Source organism: Grampus griseus (assembly GCF_964374135.1).
Source record: "Grampus griseus genome assembly, chromosome: 13".
Taxonomy (NCBI): Eukaryota; Metazoa; Chordata; class Mammalia; order Artiodactyla; family Delphinidae; genus Grampus; species Grampus griseus.
The window spans coordinates 11595867-11617618 of NC_139007.1; the positions used below are offsets into that span (position 1 = coordinate 11595867).

Genomic DNA, 21752 nt, shown 5'->3' on the forward strand with positions numbered 1-21752 from the left:
GAATAGCATAAAATTATTGAAAAGTCTATTGGGCAACTGTAAGTTTTATCAACTCGTTTAATCTTCAGAACAACTCTCTGAGGAAGCTAGTATTATTACCCTCATTTTAGAGATGAGGAAGCTGAGGCACAGAGAGTAACTTGCCCAGGGTCATAGTGAGCTGAAACCTGAATTCAGGCCGTCTGACTTGCCTATGCAATTAGCCTTTCCTGCCTCCTCCATCTGAATGACACATCCAGCTCAGATATAAGGAAGCAAAACGCATTTTATTAGCTTATCTTTCATTCTACTGCTACATATGTTTAAAATAATTAATGTATAAACAAATGTATGTTGCGGGCTTTCAGATATTATTTTTCTAATAAGCTGTTACCAGCCTTTTTTCTCTTAAACCTGTCTGCTGAAATAGATCTCAGCCTAAGCTCACCCCTTCACTTCCCACGATGCTGCTGTTTTAAAACCCACATGTTAGAGAGGGGACAAATTAGTGAAGATGTCAATTAAACAAGCTCTGTAAAATCTTATTTCTTAGGGCAACTGTTTTGTGAAGAAATGCTCATCTTCCAAAACAGACAATTAGCATTAGTTGAGAATGAGTATTTTACCACAAAGTGTCACTTCTAAAGAATAAGTAAAAATTATAACCACTGGGAAATCATTGCTAAATGAATATATTAAATATTTCATAAGTTTCTTTGAGAAAATCCCATAGTGATTCTTGGTGAACATCCATTTAAAAGAGTAATTTTAACCTCCTTGGCTGTCTTAAAATGTAAAGAGAATTATTTTCTTTTGGTGAACATGGAAAAAAATTAGTTCAGAATCATGATTCATGCTTTATCTCACACAGTAAGGCTACAGGTTTCAGGAGTGATTTAAAATAAAACTGAGAAATGTCTCTTTTTTAAATATTTACAGAAAAATAAAAAGGGATAATCATGATATTTAAATATTTTAATGTTCAAGGCCAGATTTTAATCCATGATGACCCACAAATGGAAGGAACCATGATTTAAATGTATAGTACCAAAGGTAACTATAAATAGAATCTGGTAGCAGAAGATGATAAAAGTATACGAGTTATAGTATTTAGAGCTCTAGGTGTATAGACAGGAGATGCATTATAAATATATAGTCTTTATATATCTGCCTTCCTATTTCATTCCCAAGAGGTACATCGTCTCCACAATCAAGTACATGAGCGTAGTCACAATTACTTGTAATTTTTCTGTACTCGGTAAAACTATGAAGACCTTCCTTGAGAAGTTTTTGAAATAAAAAGCTATTAACCACACTTACAGTTGCTTGTCTTGACTTTATACTTACCTATACTTTCTCACATGCTCACCATTAGAAATCCAGAGCCAAAAATGTTCATAGAACATCCACAAGGTACATGGGGCCGAACCGCTCCAGAGTCAAGGGATGCTTAGGACAATGCTTTGTACCTGGTCACCTTCATAAACTTGTTCTGAATTTCAAGAAGTAAACCCTGCTCCAAAGGACCCTAATTCTAACAGAGCACCAAACAGCCCAAACTAAGAAGGAATCACTTCTAAATGGTATGGTCTGGGAAATCATTGTGAAAGTGGAAGCCACTGATCTGGGTTTTAAACAGCGGACAAAGTCTCTACAGGAGAGAGGAGGAAAAGTGTTCCAGGCAGGAGGGAATGAAAGGGGCAGAGGTGGAGCATTGAAATATGCAGTATGTAGGTGTTTGGAGAAGGGCCCAAAATCTGAACTATCTGAAGCAGAGGGACACTTGTTGTTGAGTAGTGGGAGCTGAGACTGGAAAAGTTAAGTACATGCCAGATGATGGAAGGTTCTCAAAATACCCAGCCTAGGTGTTTGGCAGCGACTAGTTGCAAAAGATAAGCGAGGAGTAGGAGAGACAAGCATAAGAAAATTAACCCCAGGGTCATGGGCAAGGTGGTCTGGATGGCAACGAGGGGTGGAAGGGGAGCAGCGCTGTTATCATACAGACCAAGGATGAAGGGAACAGACCTTAAGGTGGTGGGAGAAACGGCAATGGGCTCTCTTATGGTCAAGGGTCAAAACAACACAGACGTGAGCCTGAGTGAACGAGAGAACACAACCTGCACCGCTGATAGTTCATAAACTGGAGGAAAGCATGTGCTCTAACCTGAGCTATTTTTGATTCTCAAGGGTAAACTTACAGTCATGAAGACAACGATACTCAGAAATCAATCCATCAGGAAACATGCTTTCACCCAGGGCCAAATGCTGTACTCAGTTATCCTCACACTGTTCCACTAACTCCAAAAGAAATTACATGCCTCCGAAATCTACGAATGGCAGATTTTGGCTTTACACAGACGTTTGTAAGCCAACAATGTGACCCTTCCTAAGATAAAAACAAGAAAAATGTAAAGCATTTAGTTCAGACTTTTTGAAACTCTTTAAAGACAAAGATACTTCATCTCCACTAAAGCACCAGAAGTTTCATTCTCTGACACCAAGTTTACCAGAGTGCATTTTGCACTGTTACATTCGTTATACGTGATTAGCTGCATTTACTTTGTAAACTAATCATGCAATCAGAATCATGAAATATAATATGTACTGAAATGTATGTACTATTTCATTTTTCTGAGCATATGATATATAAGCTTTAATTCGTTTTTCTTAAAATAGGAACATTTACTGAAAGAGTTGATACATTCTTGTCAACAATTTGTTCAAAACTGGTTTGGGGTAAATTACTTAAGTTGACAAAATAGACTCGGATAATTTCTTTTAAAATGTGCATTTGTATCTTCTTTGAAATTATCCTTAGTTTAGAATATTTTTTCAAATTATCATGTTCACTTAGAGGAACAAACTTCTTACACAAATCCAACCCAACTACAGACACGAGTTACCAATACTAACCACGTCACCAATGTGCAGCCGTAAGTTTTGTCAGATTCAGTGTGATGTTGATCATGCTAAGCAATTCTGATAAAACAGCATAGAAACTCATGGAAGGGGAGCCAATACAACAGACAAAAGGAGGATTTCCTTCACACTATGGTGAACACATTCATACACACATACGTGCAACTTAAGAAAGAATTTTTTCTAATACATTCGAGTTTTAAAAATCAGAATCTGTCTCATCTATATACAAGCAATTACTCAGTGTCTTTTTTAAAAAAAACACAAAATAGTATTCTCCTGAATACTATTCAACAACTGCAAAAGCAGTGATCTGAAACCAGGCATATCTTGTGCCTAGTGAGAAGCACTCGGGGTGACTGTCATGTAACGAGGTCAGAACCAGCACAAGGTGTACCAGTGTAATCAGAGAATCCGGCAAAGGAGAAGCCAGCCAGTCAAAAGCACAGCAACGCAAACACCACGCAGGACTTGCCTCTCATTTACCACACAAGCTGCTCAGCTAGTTTCATTATATGAAAGTTATTTTGCTTCTGGAGAAAATACCCCTCCCATTGGTTAGCCATCCTCATTGTGAAAGGACTGTGAAGTTGTCCTTTGTCGTATTTCTGTTACCTGCCAGAAAATGATAACTTGGCAGACATATTTTGATCGCTATTAAAGCATCATTACAATCTTTGTGTTTAGAAAACAATCGGATAATTCTGAGAAAGAGATGACTTTCTGATTCTTTAAAAAGAATTCACAGTGATCGTCATAATTCCTAAACGTGTTATCACATAGTGGAACAGTGAGAATCAAAGGAAACAGACAACACAGAATCAGAGAGAGCTCTCTTCTTGTGGAAACAGAGATTTCTTAAGACAGTAGGTAGCTGTGTATTTTGGTCTTACCTGACTGGCAGCTCGTCTAACCAAAGGTACGTCCTTTATGGAGGTAGCTTATCCTTGGAAGAACCCAGTGGCTTGCCCCACAGCCCAAGAGAGACTGGAGTTCTGGAAAACTATCCAGCCCAAAAGAATACAGAGGAAAAAGCTTTTCCCACTTTCTTTCCTAGGACTAGCCAATAGCTGAAGTCATGCAGGAAACTGGGTAGAGAGAAGGGGAAAGCAGCTTCTTCTCCCTGAAATCCCGATCAGCAGAAATTGGAGGCTGTTGTATATCTCCCACCCAGACTTTTGTTTAAAAGTTTTTTCAACTGTTGCTAGGTGTTGGATTCTGAGATTAGGTTTCTCGTCTTCTGCTCCCTTCACAGCACTGTCAGAGCAGTGACTTTGTCGAGAAGCTGAGCTCGCGTGTGCTATATTTAACCAGTGTTCTCAGCAAGTCAAGCCTGTCAACAGCTGAGAAGTTTGGAGCCGGCTCTGCTCAGTTCCTCGGCAGCTGGGTTATCAGTGGATACAGCTCTGCTCACCCTGTAAAAGATTGCGGGGAAACGGCAGACCCTTTTAAGGACTGCTGCTCATTACACAGAGGTAATTATTGTTGGAAGCCCTTAAACGCAGATTGTGATTTGGAACCTCAAGGCAGTTGCCTTGAGCAGAGCAATTTATCAATGCAATATTCTGCTCAATTAGGCTTTCTCAGATAAACGGTCTTAAATAGAAAAGGCTTTTAAAACTGTATGACAACTCTTGGGAAAACTCACAGTAAAAGATCATTCCCAGGCAGCTTTTTACATTGATGTGTTGCATTCGTAGCTAGATTACATTCATACCTGTTATATCAGACTTAACCAGCTTATATACCTGACTGTTATTAAAGTAAGTTTATCATAAAGGAATGTCTATAACATTATGTTTTTGAAAGGAAAATCTTAGCGTTCTCACTCAGGTCATTCATTCAAAGCAAGAAACGGAGAGCACTCCAGGAAAACCAGGACTTCAGACACCTCTGGTTGTCAACAGCCTTGTCTCATCATTAACCCTCCAGTCTCCAAAACCAGAGAGCGATCACTTCTACCCTGAACTCCAACATAAAGAATGTCTCAAGATATTTTTATTTGCTTTATTCTATGTCAGAAAATAGTATGAATCTTCCAAGATTAAGAATCATGAAAAAAAGTGTGCTTAAAACTATTCTTGGGACTCCCTTACTAATTACATATGTGAAATTAACAGTAAGAGGACCTGAGAGAGTGTCTTTTAGCCACAAAGTAGGAAGGGAGACACACATGCACACACGTGCTCACACACACAAAAACACACACCATTACTGGCTAACACACTAGAATATTGCCCTGACAAAAATCTTGCCACTACCACTAAAAATGTTGACCCCTTTCCTGAGATCAATTTGTCAGTTTAATGATACCGTTTTTAATGATACCCTTTTTTTGACATGCAAACTGAAGTTGGACCAAGGAGACGTGTAAAGGCATAGATTGCATATTTTAAGTGTTGCATACTTGCGAAAAGAGGCTTAATATGCTAAGGAACCCTGATGTCTGTCTGGGAAAGGCTACCACTTTTCACAAGGGGTGTGTGTGGCCTTTTTAAAGAAATGACACTTACATCCAAGGTTAAATGAGCCCACACCTCAACCAATGAGAAAACGTCTCAGCTCCCCTCAACCCACCCACCGCACTAACAGCATTCATCCTCCCCCTCTAATTTCTTTACTACTGTTCATATATAAAATTGCATTTGTTCAGATTCTTCTCAGTCCTTCTGGGTCTGGGCCAACGCTGATTTTTTTAAAAAGACTTCTATTAAGATGAAAGCATTCTTATCAACTATACTCCAAAAAAAGAAAACAGAGATGAAAGCATTCTTAAAAGAAACTGCCACTTCTGGAACTCTACTGGATCTTTTAGAGACCATCTATTCACAGTCCCTAGAAAGTGGGTTCTAATAGGCAGTGGACGTGTGTGACTGGGCTGTGACATGGTTCAGAGAGGGACTAGGAGAATTTTTTTAAAAACATTACAAAGGGGGTGGTGTGGGGAGACAATTGTTTGAAAAATGCCCACACCCCACTCATAACCCACATGCGATAGTGCCCCCTTCCCTAAAGAGGACCTGGGGAATGTATCATTTCATCCCTCGTAAGAGTTCATTTTATAGATGTCCCCAGTCCAAAAGGAAGCAGAGAAGTATGTTAGCCAAAGTCAAGAAGACTGAGGGCCTTTCTCACCTTCTGGGATGGCCCACACTCTGCCTTGTGGAGTGTCTTTCTCTCCAGATAAATCCACTTCTTACCTGTCATTTTGTCTCTCACTGAATTCTTTCTGCGATGGGACATCAAGAACCTGAGCTTCTGATCAGCTCGGTGCTTTGTGACCACCTGGAAGGGGGGGGGGGGGATAGGGTGGGAGGGAGGGAGACAGAAGAGGGAGAAGAAATGGGGATATATGTATATGTATACCTGATTCGCTTTGTTATACAGCAGAAACTAACACACCATTGTAAAGCAATGATACACCAATAAAGATGTTTAAAAATAAAATAAAGTAAATTCATTACTTCTAAAAAAAAAAAACCTGAGCTTCATTACTAAGTCCTGAAGCCAGGTATAAAAAAAAAAGAGACTGAGGGGAAATAACCCACTTTGCCTTTATGGGCCTAGGTAATTCCATTGAGAGGGTGATCGTTATTTACTTCTTCCCTAACTATCCAGACAATTAGAGGTTTTGGTGGGTTATTTTTTCTTCTTTAATGAAAACCTAGTCCCCCGCCGTTGTTTTCTTTAACCTTTGAACTAGCTGTTCATTGCTGCTGTTCGTTTATTTCTAAAATGTGGTAACAAGCAACAGCATACAAAGTATTTCATGTAATTAGATACTATTGCTACCTTCGAATTATGTTCTTTAATCAGGCTAGGCATATGTGCTGGTCTGACTCAGTACTCCACAGTCATCAGTCTCTCTCTCATTCTCTCATGCTCCCTCTCTCTCTCTCTCTCTCTCTCTCTCTCTCTCTCTCTCTCTCTCTCACACACACACACACACACACACACACACACACACACACACACTCCATTTCTCTCTATAAAGTGAATTTATTTTGAAGGCTTCCCCCACCCCCTGGGAACGATTATTCAGACAAAAGCATTTCCTACATAATCCACAGAGGAAGTAGTGCATTAAGAACTATTAGAAATTTGTGTTTTGTATACAGTCAACAAGGAATCGATTTTTCAACACATGTTGTTAATATATTACCGTTCAGCGACATCCTTTTCCCCATCTTAAGTGTGAGCATTATTCTGAGAACGTCTAATAAACTTACAACTAAAGCTGAATTTCCCAACTTCAAGAATGAATCACGATGAAACTTTTTAATAAGAAGATAGATTAATGTTATCAGTGAGAAAAAAGCAGATGAATTGTAAGGGAGGTGGCACATTATGTCTGTATCCGTTTATAAGACCAAAATTTACCACATTGTTCATTTAAAGAGGCATAGTGATTTTTAAGTTAAAGTTTATGTTATTTAATATATACAGTGAAGAGAAAAATAGACATTGACTTCAAAACGATGCTCAGGTAAGCAGGGTGTGGGGGCCTAGGTCACAAGGGGAATTTCCAGACCTGCCCTGTTCTCCACATTGGCTGGCTTTAAGACTGGAATGTAAGCACTCAGGTAGCAGAGAATGTTTCCTGTTTGTTCCTTACTAAATACTCAAGCACCATAGTAAGTGTTCAATAAACAGGAATGATTGAATGAGCAAATGAACATGTAAAAGATGAAAGAAAAGATGAAGAAAACTTTAGAGCATATTATCCATAAACTTATGGAAAATGCATCTAGGCTCTCTGGACAGAGTTGGGTCATTATTAGCTGCATGTTCAAAGTTGTAGGAAGAAATTCTTAGATTGTAAATTAATTATTTTGAAATTTTTAAATTTCAAAGGAAAGTAATAGATTTCTGGATAATAATAAAGATACCTGTGTAACATATTATATCCTAGGCAGAGTTCTAAGGGCTGGACGTGTACTAACCCACTTAATTCTAACAATAACCCAGTGAGGTCGGTGTTATTATTGTCCCAGTTTTTTTACAGGCAAGAAAACTGAAGCACAGAGATATTAAGTAACTTGACCAAGGTCACATGTTAGTAAGTGACAGAGCCAGAATTTGAACTAGGGAGTCTGGTTCCAAAAATTTGTGTTCTTAGCCACTCAACTGTCTCTTACATATGTTAGTCACAGTAACCTATTCTTCACAGTCGCTGAGAGTCAAATGTATAGACTTTTCTATACCTGAAGATATATGCTCTGAGCAAAAACATACACTTAAAACTCCACAGCTTTGAGGCAGATAGAAAAAAAAGTGGCATAATTTCATGATCAGCGTAGTAAAATAAAAGCTTATTGGAAATGAAGCCTTGTTGAATACCAGAAAAGAGAAAATTGGACTGAAAAGAAGATAATTGCTTTGAGGAAAAAAAAAATCTATTTTTAAGCAAAGGATATGAGCTGTTCAGTATTCTCTCTAAAACAAACAATGCATGATGAATGAGTTCACTGCTTAGCAAAATTCTAAAATTACATTCTAAAAATATAATTTTGGTCTATGATTTGATAAGCAATTCAAAAATGTTTATGAACTATGCATTCACAACCAAAACTCCTCAAAGACATAATCAACAGCAAGAAAAACCAAAAAACAAAAAACAACGGGGATGGAGGGATTGATATACATTAGCTAGTTCTTTGGTATCAAAATGATAGTTTGATGTATTTGCTATAGTCAGGTTTTACAATTTGCAAATACTTACACTTTCTATTAATCTAGCTATACGTCTATTTAGATTTTACAAAACTTTAGAAGAAGTAGTACTTTGTAATATCTACAAGTATTCATAATAGCATAACTACTTTGTCCTATTTACAAATAAAATAGTGTCACACCTACATTTATTCATAAAATATTTAACTAAATTATTTATTTTCCCAACAGTTTCAGAAAAAGGAAAAGCAAGACTAGGTTTAAAAGTTATAAGATAATAATAACTTATTATTATTAAAAACCCCACTTCCCTGTTTATGTGCTTGCAAGTAGGTTAATAGAATTTAACCGTGGTAGTTATTATATAAGACCATATTCTGCATACAGTTACAGTTCACAAGCATCTTATTTTTTGAAAGGGTCAGATGACATGTGCCTGAGTGTATTTCCTGCTTCCTTTCCTATTCTAAAGTCATCTCTCCTCTTGCTCAATACTCTAAATCTTAATAGCCATGGATGACTTTTAACAATGTTTTTAAATGGAGTGAGACATTTACTCTCCAAGAAGTAGACACAGAATTGGAAAACCAGTGATTGGGCACAGAGCCATGCAGAATAATGTACTTTTCCCCACAAACGTATGGATTTGTATATACACACTATGCAGATAATTATAGTTAATTCTGAAAAGGGCTGCCTTGAAAGCACAGTGGTTAAGACCTCTGAGTCTGAAGTTAGGCAAAGCTAGTTTGAATTCAGACTCCATTACTTATTACTTGTGTGAACTTAGCAAATTACTTTTATTTCACCCAACCCACCTTTACCTCTTCTATACGATTAATAAAGGAAGTTAAGACTATTCATAATAGCCAAACACTAGAAACTCTCTAAATCAGCGGTCCCCATCCTTTTTTGGCACGAGGGACCAGTTTCTCGGAAGACAGTTTTTCCACGGATGGGGTGTGGGGGGCTGGTTCAGGCGGTAACGCGAGCGATGAGGAGTGCGTGATGGGGAGCGGCTCGTTCGCCCGGTAGCTGTCCGTGGCCTGGGGGCTGGGGACCCCCGCTCTAAATGCTTTCTGCAATTGAATCGCTACACGGTGGTCAGTCAGACAATGGTGTGCTATACAGCAATGAGGACAGACGTGCAAAAATGCGGATAAATCTCTCAGACTAAATGAAAGGAGCCAGACCCAAAACAGTACACTGTATGATTCCATACATACCGACTTCAAAAACAGGCAAAACTAATCTAGGGTGCCGGAAGTCGGGATAGTAGTTACCCTTGGGATGTGGGGGCGCAACTGGAAATGAGAACAACGGGGGCTTCTGTGGCACCGGAGATGTTCTAGGTATACCAATGGGTTCAGTCTGCAAAAACTAACCAAGTTGCGCCCGTACGATTTATGTATTTTTCTGTCTTACGTAATAATTTAACAGAAAGTTTAAAAATTAAAAATACATTTGAGTATATACTTCCTGAGAGTTCTTATCTTCTGAAATATATACAGATAAAATAAAACGATATCTGGAATTTACTGCAAAACACTGTGGTGTGAGAGAGGAAGAGAAGTGGGCGAGAGAACAATGAAACAAGATTGGCCAGAAGTTGACAGTTACTGAAGCTGGGTAACGGGTAATCATTACAGTGCTCTCTCTACTTTCACGCAGGTTGTAAGTCTTCCATAATAAAATATCTTCAAAACAGTGCTTACTATTGGACACATAAGTAGATAATAAATATTAGTTATTGTCTTCATTATTAATATTATCTTCATTATTAATATGACAGTCATCTTGAAATATCTGTATGAACTGAACTCTTCGGATCTAACTGAGTCTTTATGTGGAAGACACATGGAATTCCCCTGATGTCATGAGCTAATTAAGAAGACAACTGGATTAATATTAATAACACACTATTAGCAACTGAGATCAAAAGTTTAAAGAGAAAAAAAAGTAAGGAAACTAAAAAGGCCCACCTTAGGCAAATTAGTCCTTAAACCACAGGGGAAACAGGTTCAATTCTTGCTTTCATCAACAAAACTCATCAACATACTGATCTGCCTATCTGATAATGAAAAGGAAAACTGTCAAGAAAGTAAGATGTCTAGGCATTAAAAGCTGTAGGCCAGAGAGGTGGTTACTAACAGGAAATGTCGTTACAAGGGTGAAAGACTCGGTGAAAAATTCAGGGTGAGCAATGCTCAGAAATATTTGAATTTGATAATCCATTTTATAGCTGAGCAGGCCTTCATATGCTTAATATTTGCATTTCTTTACCCCTTTCATCTGAAAATGTGGTAATAATTCACCTGGGAGAGCTGGAACAAATAATCAGGGACAGGAAAGTGTTTTGAAATGATGAAATATCTAAAAATGTTGTACCTCAAAGCTTTTCTTTTAGTCCCTACCTTGAGGACTGTGAGGAAATCAACCATATGATGAAATGATGAAGAAAGTTCTTAAAAAGGCTAGTGTTAAGTAATAATATAAACATCTGAATCTACAGAATGTAGAAATCAGAATCAGGTAGAGTGAGACAATAAAAAAGTAAATGAAAATCACAAAGCAGTAGTTTTTTTTTGTTTTTTTTTTTTTTTTTGCGGTACGCGGGCCTCTCACTGCTGTGGCCTCTCCCGTTGCGGAGCACAGGCTCTGGATGCGCAGGCTCGGCGGCCATGGCTCACGGGCCCAGCCGCTCCGCGGCATGTGGGGTCTTCCCGGACCGGGGCACGAACCCGTGTCCCCTGCATCGGCAGGTGGACTCTCAACCACTGCGCCACCAGGGAAGCCCTTAACTTTTTATTATAGTTCTGTCTACGTAGCAGCACTTGTTTGACCTTTTTTTTGCTGTGAGTTAGGGCATCATTGTAGTAATGACATAGGCTTTTGCTCCTTTGCTGACTTATTCTCTGTTTCTGTTTTTGTCATAGGTGTTCATCAGTTTCTTTAAGTTTGCCTGCTAGAATTTTTTGTTGTTGTTTTGGTTTTGGTTTTGGTGGTACGCGAGCCTCTCACTGTTGTGGCCTCTCCCGTTGCGGAGCACAGGCTCCGGACGCGCAGGCTCAGTGGCCGTGGCTCACGGGCCCAGCCGCTCCGCGGCATGTGGGATCTTCCCGGACCGGGGCATGAACCCGTGTCCCCTGCATCGGCAGGCGGACTCTCAACCACTGCACCACCAGGGAAGCCCAAAGCAGTAGTTTTTTAAAGCAAACTGACTTCCACACCTTAATTATAAGTTCCCTGTTGACTCTTCAGCCATAAAAGTAACATTGCAGAAGAATGTTTAATTATTTAATTAATCAGAAAGAAGTTCCCTGAATGTTAAGTGAAAACAGCAGGTAATAAAATAGCATTAATGAATTATTGTATTATCACATGGTGATAGATATATAGAAAATAGATATGATATAGATATAAATATTTCATCCCATACCATGCATATGTATTTCTACAGAAATACATACATATATATTTATATATGTATATGTATATTTATATCTGAACTACATGAATGACAACAATTACAATGGTTATCTTTTCCTGCGTTTTCTAAATTTTTAATTGATGTTTTGTTTTCATAGTAGGAAAATAAGATTACTTAAAATCATTTTTTGTGGGGAGAGGGATAAATTGGGAGATTGGGGTTGACATACACTACTATATATAAAATAGATAACTAATAAGAACCTACTGTATAGCACAGGGAACTCTACTCAGTACTCTGTAATGGCCTATATGGGAAAAGAATCTAAAAAAAAAAGAGTGGATATATGTATATGTATAACTGATTGACTTTGCTGAACACCTGAAACTAACATATTGCAAATCAACTGTACTCCATAAATTTTTTTTTAAAAAAATCAGGATTTCTAAGCAAATGCAGACAGAGGATTAGATTGTTCATTGGTGGTTTTCCAGTATTTTGCTGAGGTGGAGACTTGAAGACCTGTGCTTGGTATGACTTGCCTTTCTGGTTACTATTCAGGATTTCAGTGAACTTGCCTTATGATAATGTAATAATTAAACAAACTAAAACAGCTGGATTTTGTCTGGTGTGGGTCTGGAATTCATTAATTGAATTCCTCTTAATATTTGCTCAGAAGAAAAGAGAAAGGTCATCTTTTCATGATTCTTCAAAATGAACTACAGTTGCTTTGCTTTCCATGCTTTTTCTACTCTATTATCCTTACAAATGTCTTAATTCTTCATACCATTACAACACTGCATTTGTTTCTGTAACTTTCTCCCATGACATTTTCCCTCTGAGCCATAGATTGTGTTCGGGCTCTGCCTGGAAATTCTGCATGGTGCCAGGAGGAAATATTTTCACCTTTATGGCTTACCTGAGGAAAGTTTCCAGCCATTGTGCTGCTGTGGACTGTAAATGACTAGGGACAGAGAAACACTTTTTGCACTTCCCCAGCAATATCTGGAATATGATATCACTATCTGAATATGTCTCATGGTAGAAAGAGCCCTGGGAAAAAGGAGAATTTGCTCTGACCTCAACTAGTGAACAATTTTTTAAAATGGTTTAATCCCTCTGAGCCTATTTCCTCCATTGACAAGTGGAGATAATGGAATTTAATCCACACATCCCACCATCACTCTGTACCCTCCACCGCTGTGTCAGTCACATTACGTAAGTTAACGGTGAGCCGGTGCCCTAAGAGTGGGCATGGAGCATGAGAGGGAACAAGGTCTCACCATCCACTTTCACTACCTAAAATCATTTTCCTTGCCTAAAATTAATTTTGTTAACTAAAATGTGTTACTTGTTATAAGCTTTGTTTCTAATATAAACAGCTTTTTTAACAAAACATAATTTATTGCTTAAGTTTTTTATATATCTCTAAACTGTTGAAAACAGTGTAAAATAAGTAAAAGTAAGAAAGCAGGAATGTTTCTTTTCAAAAACTGCTGATTAAATTAGTTGTAGCTTTGCTAAAGGAAAAAAAAATGTTACAGTTCCGAGGCCAAATTTTGCACATTTATGCCAACAAATAGTATTCTAATCCTCTGTCTGCATTTGCTTAGAAATCCTGTCATCTGTAGAGCAGGTGCATTCAAATGTACATTTGACTGACAGCATTTGTCAGAAAATGAATACATGCGTTATGGAAGCTGTGGACTTAAGCCACACACCCAAACTCTGCACCTCCAGATGTTTTCAGATTATAAACAAGTAGACGGAATGAGAGGATAGGCTTTGAGGAGGGAGCTGACAGTGAGTGGTGACAGGAGCACAGCTCATCTCAGTGCCCGTTCAGACCTGCAGACAAGAAGGGTGGTCCAACACGAGACCAGTTTCCTCAAGAAAATGTGAATTCTACATTTGCCTTGTGGAATTCAATCAGAATTTGCTGTAGAAGTTTACGTAATAAACAAATGGGGAGCATTTTCTCTGTGTGAGGCTCTAAAGTGATGGGTCTCAACTGAGAGCATTTCTGTGCCCCAGGGACGATTGGCAGCATCTGGGGACATCTTTGGTTGTCACAGTGGAGGAATGCTACTGGCATCCAGTGGGTAGAAGCCAAGGATGCTGTGAAATATCCTACAATGCACAGGACAGCTGTCCAAAACAAAGAATTATCCAGTCAGAGTGTCAACAGTGCCAAGGCTGAAAAACCCAGCAAGCACTAGAGGATTAAAGACAGGAATACAGAAGTAACTGACCTCAAGAGCTTAGAGTCTGGTAATGAAGATGAGGCAGATACACAACAAGATGGGCAAAGCAAGGAGGGCTATAAGAAATACATGGAGGAGAAATTACTTATAGCTTCAGAGGTCAGGGGAAAGTCTGAAAAATAAAACTGTAAATATCCATCTTAACATTCCTATAATAACCAAACATAAAGAAGTTGCTTATTTTTACAATTCTTTTTTCTATAAATAACCATAAGTTAACCACCAAATACTTATAGAAAACATCCTCCCTATTCCTGAAACTGTATTAAATTCCCTGGAAAGACAAAGTTGAGTAAAACAGAGGCACTATCCTCTGGAGCTCAGAGAACAGTTACATCCCCAATTCCATATTAACGTTATCAAGATTCATTTCTCCAAATATATCATGTATGCCTATTATGTACCAAACACTATGTGTGGCACAGAACTTAGGCAAGGTTCCTGCCCTTGAAGAACACACTATCTCTTGGGGGAGAGAGACAAAAATCAAATCAACAAATGCGTGATTTCAAGTGTGTGAATTCTGTTTTTAAAAATATTAGAGTATAGTCCAAAAATCCTGAAATTCTCCTCCAACAAAACACCTAGAAATGCTAGCTAAAATATCACTAACATTCTTTTTGAAAACCAGCTGAACCTGAAAGAAACTGTAGGAAACCATTAAGGGCCCAAAACAAAGAGGGAAATGAAAACAAGAGCAGGGAACATAAACTGACAATGAGATCCTTGGGGCTTGTGGGGGGGCGGGTATTAGTCTCAAAAACCAATAGATCTTTTTTTTACTGAAACAGGATATGAAGCCTCAGATCCCAGAGATTAGGATCTGGAAGTGAGACCCCTAAATAAAACTAGGACACTTGAACTTAAAAAAAAAGCACAGGCATAGGAAAATAAGAATGTAGCTTAACCATCTTGGCCTGGGCTGGATGAGGAAAAAAGAAAAAATAGCCTATGCTGAGAATTCATTACCATAAACCAGGTTTCAGTAGGTCTGATGACCAAAGGTATACCACTCACATTGTTTGAGAATCCCCAATCCAAGATTTCATCATAAGAAGCCCCAGACTGGTAATCCCACAGACTATCTAACAAAAGCAAATGTCCATCCATACAGGCCACCCCTGGGCCCAGCCACAGCTCCATGTGGCTCATCAGGGAGCCGTGACCAGCTCTGTGACGCTCCACCTTGCACCGCTTCCCATCCTTCCTCTGTCCTCTCTTCAGTTAGTCTCACTGCCCTGGGATGACACCTAGCAAGTAAAGCTTAGTACATAATCCTTGTCTCAGGTCTTGCCTTCTAGGTAACCTGAGCTAAATTAGGGACTCTTGTAAGAGAAGGCCTATTTGAGGTGCTGCCGTTTTAACCTGAGACCTGAAGGGCAAGAAGGCTATGCAAACTGTAGAGAAGAGGAGTAATCCCTGTCCAAAGGCTCTGATGTGGAACAGAGCACAGAACCTTCAGGAAACATAAAGAAGGCAATGGCAGAGCATAGGAGAGAGAAGTTCAGAAAGCTACGTTGAGTCCAGTCATGTAGAACAGAGGTCTCGGGCCTGGATCTGGTTCACAGCTCTGTGTGTGTGTGTGTGTGTGTGTGTGTGTGTGTGTGTGTTTTCCAGTTTTATTGGGATATAATTGACATACAACATTGTACAAGTTTAAGGTGTACGAAATAGTGATTGGATATTTGTGTATATTGTGAAACAATCACATTAGTCTAGTTAACATCTATCACCTCACATAGTTACAAATTTTTTTCCTTGTGATGAGAACTTTTAAGATCTACTCTCTTAGCAACTTTCAAATATACAATACAGTATTATTAACTATAACCACCATGTTGTACATTAAATCCCCAGGAATTATTTATCTTATAACTGGAAGTTTGTACCTTTTGACCCCATTCACCAAATTCCCCCACCCCCTACCTCTGGCAACCACAGATCTGATCTCTGTTTTATGAGTTTGGTTTTTTTAGATTCCTGTATGTGTGTGTTTTTAAATTAGTTGCCAGAAGTTGAAAATAAGGAGATATCACACAATAATTTCTGAATTTTCAAGAAAATTCAAAAGATTTGTCAGCAGTGGGCCTGTATTCTTACATGGCAACAATCAGCTAGATCCACCCCTTGAGATGAGGCCTGTGATCTCAAGTTCACCACTGTCCCAAAGCCAGCCTTTTTCATTCATTTATGTTGCTGATTTGGCCTCCACGGGAGTTTGAATTTATAGGTCCTAACTTAGGGCTTTATAGGTTATGGTAAAAGAAAGAAAAGTTGGATTGTATCCTAAGACAAGGACAGTCCTTAAAGCAGAGGTCCCCAACCACCTTTTCGGCACCAGGGACGGGTTTCATGGAAGACAATTTTTCCACAGGGGTTGAGGTTGGTTCAGGCGGTAATGGGAGCGATGGGAAGCCATGGGAAGCGGCAGATGAAGCTTCTCTTGCCTGCCCGCTGCTGACCTCCTGCTGTGCGGCCCGGTTCTTAACACCATGCGGACTGCTACCGGTCTGTGGCCCGGGGGTTGGAAATCCCTTCCTTAAAGTATTTTAAGCAGGGGTATGGTGTGATCTGACTTATATATACTCCATTCACTGTAAAAAAAAAAAAAAATAGATTGAGAGAACTGAAAATGGAAAAGAGGATACAGATGAGAAGACTATTGCAGGAATCTGGGTGAAAGATCACAGTGGCTTGAAATAGAGAGGTTGCGATGGAAATGAAGAGAAGTAGATGGATTAAAGGGTGCTTTGGAAGCAGAAAATGTAGTATTTACTGAAAGATTAGATATCGAAGGTGAGAAAGAGAATCAAAAATGACTTGTTCTGTGTTATGAACACCTAAGCCTTCTACGGTCAACAGCTGAAGGGACATCCATTGATAACTCCTGGTACATGGAGCACTGAACACATGCTGGAAGGTGTATAGATAAAAGAAACTCTAAGGCCAGGCTTCCCTGTTGGCGCAGTGGTTGAGAGTCCGCCTGCGGATGCAGGGGACACAGGTTTGTGCCCCAGTCCAGGAAGATCCCACATGCTGCAGAGCGGCTGGGCCCGTGAGCCATGGCCGCTGAGTCTGTGCGTCCGGAGCCTGTGCTCTGCAACAGGAGAGGCCACAGCAGTGAGAGGCCCGCGTACCGCAAAAAAACCCAAAAAAACAAAAAAACCTCTAAGGCCTTAAGGAGTTTGAATCTTATCAGTTGAGGTAGGATTGATGCAAATGTAGGCACTTAGAAGTTATACAACTTACGAAATAGATCACTGTGACTACCAGAATACTAATAACAATAGCTGACATTCACTGAGCATGTATTATGTACCCAGTACATACATCTCACTTAGTTCTCAGAAAACCACCGAGAGTTAGGCACTATTATTATCCCTATTTTACACTTGGAAAAATAAAAACATAGTGAAATTAAGTGACTCCAATAAGATCATAAAGCTTGTAATTGGCAGAACTGGGATTTGGACCCAAACAGACTAACTCCACTGGTCATTAGTTTAATCAGTAGTTAGACCGCACTTATATGCATTTCGTGGGGTCACAAATTTACTGGCATACTGCAACTCAAGATATGCAAAGGAAATGTAACACCTTTACTTTGACTGAAACTGTTCTGAGCTTCCTCACAAGCCTCTATCCGCTGGTTAGAGGGTAAGGAATTAAACTTTCTTCAAGACTATTTAAAACTTAACTCCATTCAGTAACTGAAACAGTCCCTTTAGGTAATGTTCTGACCTATCTAGGAAAGAAGGGCAGACTTTTAGCCTTCCACCCCATCCGTGTGTACCAGTGCACATGCACGTACACACACATACCTCAGCTCTACAAGGTGTATGGGGGAGGGCTATGGTTTATGTGTGGACAGATAACCATTCAAGTTCTCCAGTCTTACCCCTGATGTCCAGGTCCACCTGGTTTCTGCTTGCCTCGCCGCCATTCATGACTCAACTCCCTTGCTGGAATCATCCTTGATCTGGTCTCGTAGCTGACTTGGTAGCATTCCCTGGCTGATGGATCTCCAGCTCAGCTCTCAGCAGTGCTGTAGAGCTCCCCACGTCTATGACATTTCCTACATCTGGCCCAACAGTCCTCCTCCTGCCTCTGCTTCAGAGCCGCTCCCATCTCAGCAGGCACCACGGCTGGGCTGACAATAAAATTGATCAACCAAATTGAGACACTCATGAGAGTGAAATGAAGGTTGATTATAATTACACGGGAACAACTGGGGTAAACTAAGACAGTCTCAAACTGGGACATAGGGCAGGCTCACCAGTTCCCAACTTAGCTGATTTGCAGATTCCCCTTCCAGAGTTTCAAGAACTCCTTAGACTTATTTATACAACATGGGGTGGGGGAGGGGTCTTTGGAAAAGCTAAACTTTGAGTGTCCCACTAGCCACATTGCACAGCCAAGTTCAGTCTGATGGGGTTGAGTCCCATGTTAGCCCAAAATGCAATCTCTTTCAGATGATAAATGGAAAGAGCCTCCCACGCATCTATTTAACACAGCTCCTCCTCTTCCAGGAAAGCTCAGGGAGGGATATGGCTCAGATGCCACAGGGGAGAGTTACCTCCTCTGCACTATGGGAAAACTCTGTGACCCAAGTTTTCCAGACTTTCCCTTTGGTAAGTTAAATCAAAGCTAAAGGAGACTGGGAAAAACTCTCAACTCTAAAAAGCCTTGCTCTCAACCCTATTGTCTTACTAAAGAAGTCCAGTGCCAGCCTCTCATAAGCCTCAAGACTCAGCTTTAGAAATAGAAGACTGTGAATGAAAAACAATTTCAGGGAAGAGGTGGAAATAAAATGTATTGGTTTAATACTTGCAAGATAAAATAACTAACATGCAGAAGGTATCCATTCTCAGCCATGTTCTGCCCATAGTGAGAGAAGTACATAATGTCGTTCAAAATTAAGATGCTTTACATAGACTTAATAAGCCACATAAACATATGCCTTTGTCAGATACCCTGTCAGAACCATTAGATCTTCAGAGGTCAAGGTTCAACTGATTTTAGAACTAAATCCTATTCTAAATAGTCTATGGTTCTGTGATTTTATCTTTGACGAGCCAAAAAATATTTTTTTCTTTTTCTTCTTTTATAAATTTATTTATTTTTTATTTTATTTATTTTTGGCTGCGTTGGGTCTTCGTTGCTGCATGCAGGCTTTCTCTAGTTGCAGCAAGAGGGGGCTACTCTTCGTTTGGGTGTGTGGGTTTCTCATTGCAATGGCTTCTCTTGTTGCAGAGCATGGGCTGTAGGTACGCAGGCTTCGGTAGTTGTGGCACGCAGGCTCAGTAGTTGTGGCTCGAGGGCTCTAGAGCACAGGCTCAGTAGTTGTGGCGCACGGGCTTAGTTGCGGTATGTGGGATCTTCCCTGACCAGGGCTTGAATCTGTGTCCCCTGCTTTGGCAGGCGTATTCTTAACCACTGTGCCACCAGGAGAGTCCCTTTCTTTTTTTTTTTTAATTGAAATATAGTTGATTTACAATGTTGTGCTAATTTCTGCTGTACAGCAAAGTGACTCAGTTATACACATATACACATTCTTTTTTTATATTCTTTTCCAGTATGGTTTATCCCAGGAGACTGGATATAGTTCCCTGTGCTACACAGACTCACAGTCATAGAGAACAGATTTATGGTTGCCAAGGGGCAGCGGGCAAGGGAGAGGGACGAACTGGAAGTTTGGGCTTGGTAGATGCAAACTATTACATTTAGAATGGATAAACAACAAAAACTATTTTATATCAGGTTTCCACTTAGGGCTTACTCATTTAAGTATCTCATACCTAAATTACAAGTTTTAATGTTTTAGAGTGGCATTAAATGGTTTTCCAAAATTGAGCAGGTTTTATTGAAAGGTCCCCAAAGCTTGTGATGTTTCACATTTTAATGGATTCAATTTTCTGTGTATTCTATTTAGTGCCAGGCAGTGGCAACAATTGCATCTCAGGCATATTGTTACTCTAGTTGAGTTAGGATAACCCTAACTAAAAAAAGTTCTCTCTACCAATGTGCAAGTTTCCAAACATAACCAGAAAAGTATACAAATGCTGAGTAATCAGAGTTACGGAAGGACCAAATAAGAAGAGGCCAGGCGGAGTTTGTCTGGAGAGGTTTTATAATGCCTCTATGATTAATAAACCTAAGGAAAACATCTGAAACTTGTTTGAAATGTTAAGAATGAACTATTGGAGAACAACTGGGCTTCAAAGAGTAGCAAAGTATGTGAGGCCATATCTCATTGGGGGTGGGGGTGGGGGTGGGAGGAATCCTATACCCTCAATAAATTATTTAGAAAGGAGTAGAAGGTTGAGTTGGACAAATTTAGAAGAGTTTCTATTAATTCATCAACTCAAACTACTCCCTCCAAACCCTAAATCCCTGGATTTCCAAAGGAACTTCCTAGGACTTTGTGTTGCACACTGAATATTCCCAGAAATGCGGCTCCATATTGCATATCCGGATCAGATGGGACTTAACAAAAGAAAAGTGCATGGAAATCTGGGTAGTTCTGTAAAATACCTTTAGACGCCGCATATGTATGAAAAAGGGCTTAAGAAATGAAGTAAAGGAGAAGGCATTCAGCTTTATAAACTATAACAACATTAACAACACACACTCATTGAGTATCAACAAGGAGCAAGACTTGTTCCTATGGGCAAACGAAGCAACTGACAAAGGATTAATCTCCAAAATATACAAGCAGCTCGTGCAGCTCAATATCAAAAAAAAAACAACCCAATCCAAAAATGGGCAGAAGATCTAAACAGATATTTCTCCAAAGAAGATATACAGATTGCCAACAAACACATGAAAGGATGCTCAACATCACTAATCATTAGAGAAATGCAAATCAAAACTACAATGAGGTATCACCTCACACGGGTCAGAATGGCCAACATCAAAAAAATCTACAAACAATAAATGCTGGAGACTGTGTGGAGAAAAGGGAACCCTCTTGCACTGTTGGTGGGAATGTAAGTTGTTACAGCCACTATGGAGAACAGTACAGAGGTTGCTTAAAAAACTAAAAATAGACCTACCATACGACCCAGCAATCCCACTACTGGGCATATACCCTGAGAAAGCCATAATTCAAAAAGAGTCATGTACCACAGTGTTCACTGCAGCACTATTTACAATAGCCAGGACGTGGAAGCAACCTAAGGGTCCATTGACAGATGAGTGGATAAAGAAGATGTGGTACATTTATACAATGGAATATTACTCAGCCATAAAAAGAAATGAAATTGAGTTATTTGTGGTGAGGTGGATGGACCTAGAGTCTGTTATACAGAGTGAAATAAGTCAGAAAAAGAAAAACAAATACCATATGCTAACATATATATATGGAACCTAAAAAAAAAAAAGGTTCTGACGAATCTAGGGGCAGGACAGGAATAAAGATGCAAACGTAGAGAATGGACTTGAGGACACAGGGAGGGGAAGGGGTAAGTTGGGACGAAGTGAGAGAG

General features: G+C 39.5%; 1 protein-coding gene and 1 long non-coding RNA gene across 4 annotated transcripts in view; one reads left to right on the forward strand and one right to left on the reverse strand.

The window, feature by feature from the left end:
- Window positions 1–4171, reverse strand: part of FILIP1 (filamin A interacting protein 1) — a 192671-nt gene extending 188500 nt beyond the window's left edge. For 2 of the 3 annotated variants that reach the window (XM_082668784.1, XM_082668782.1), the window contains exons 1-2: window positions 3792–4171; window positions 2178–2365 (exon numbers count right to left, since the gene is read on the reverse strand). In XM_082668784.1, coding sequence (XP_082524910.1) covers window positions 2178–2183 — 6 coding nt within the window. In that variant the 5' untranslated portion in view covers window positions 2184–2365; window positions 3792–4171. The remainder of the gene's footprint in view (window positions 1–2177; window positions 2366–3791) is intronic. The other variant, XM_082668783.1, reaches the window with a different exon arrangement.
- The window catches only part of LOC309831545, a 74541-nt gene that overhangs the window by 10075 nt on the left and 42714 nt on the right, over window positions 1–21752 (forward strand). The window lies entirely within an intron of this gene.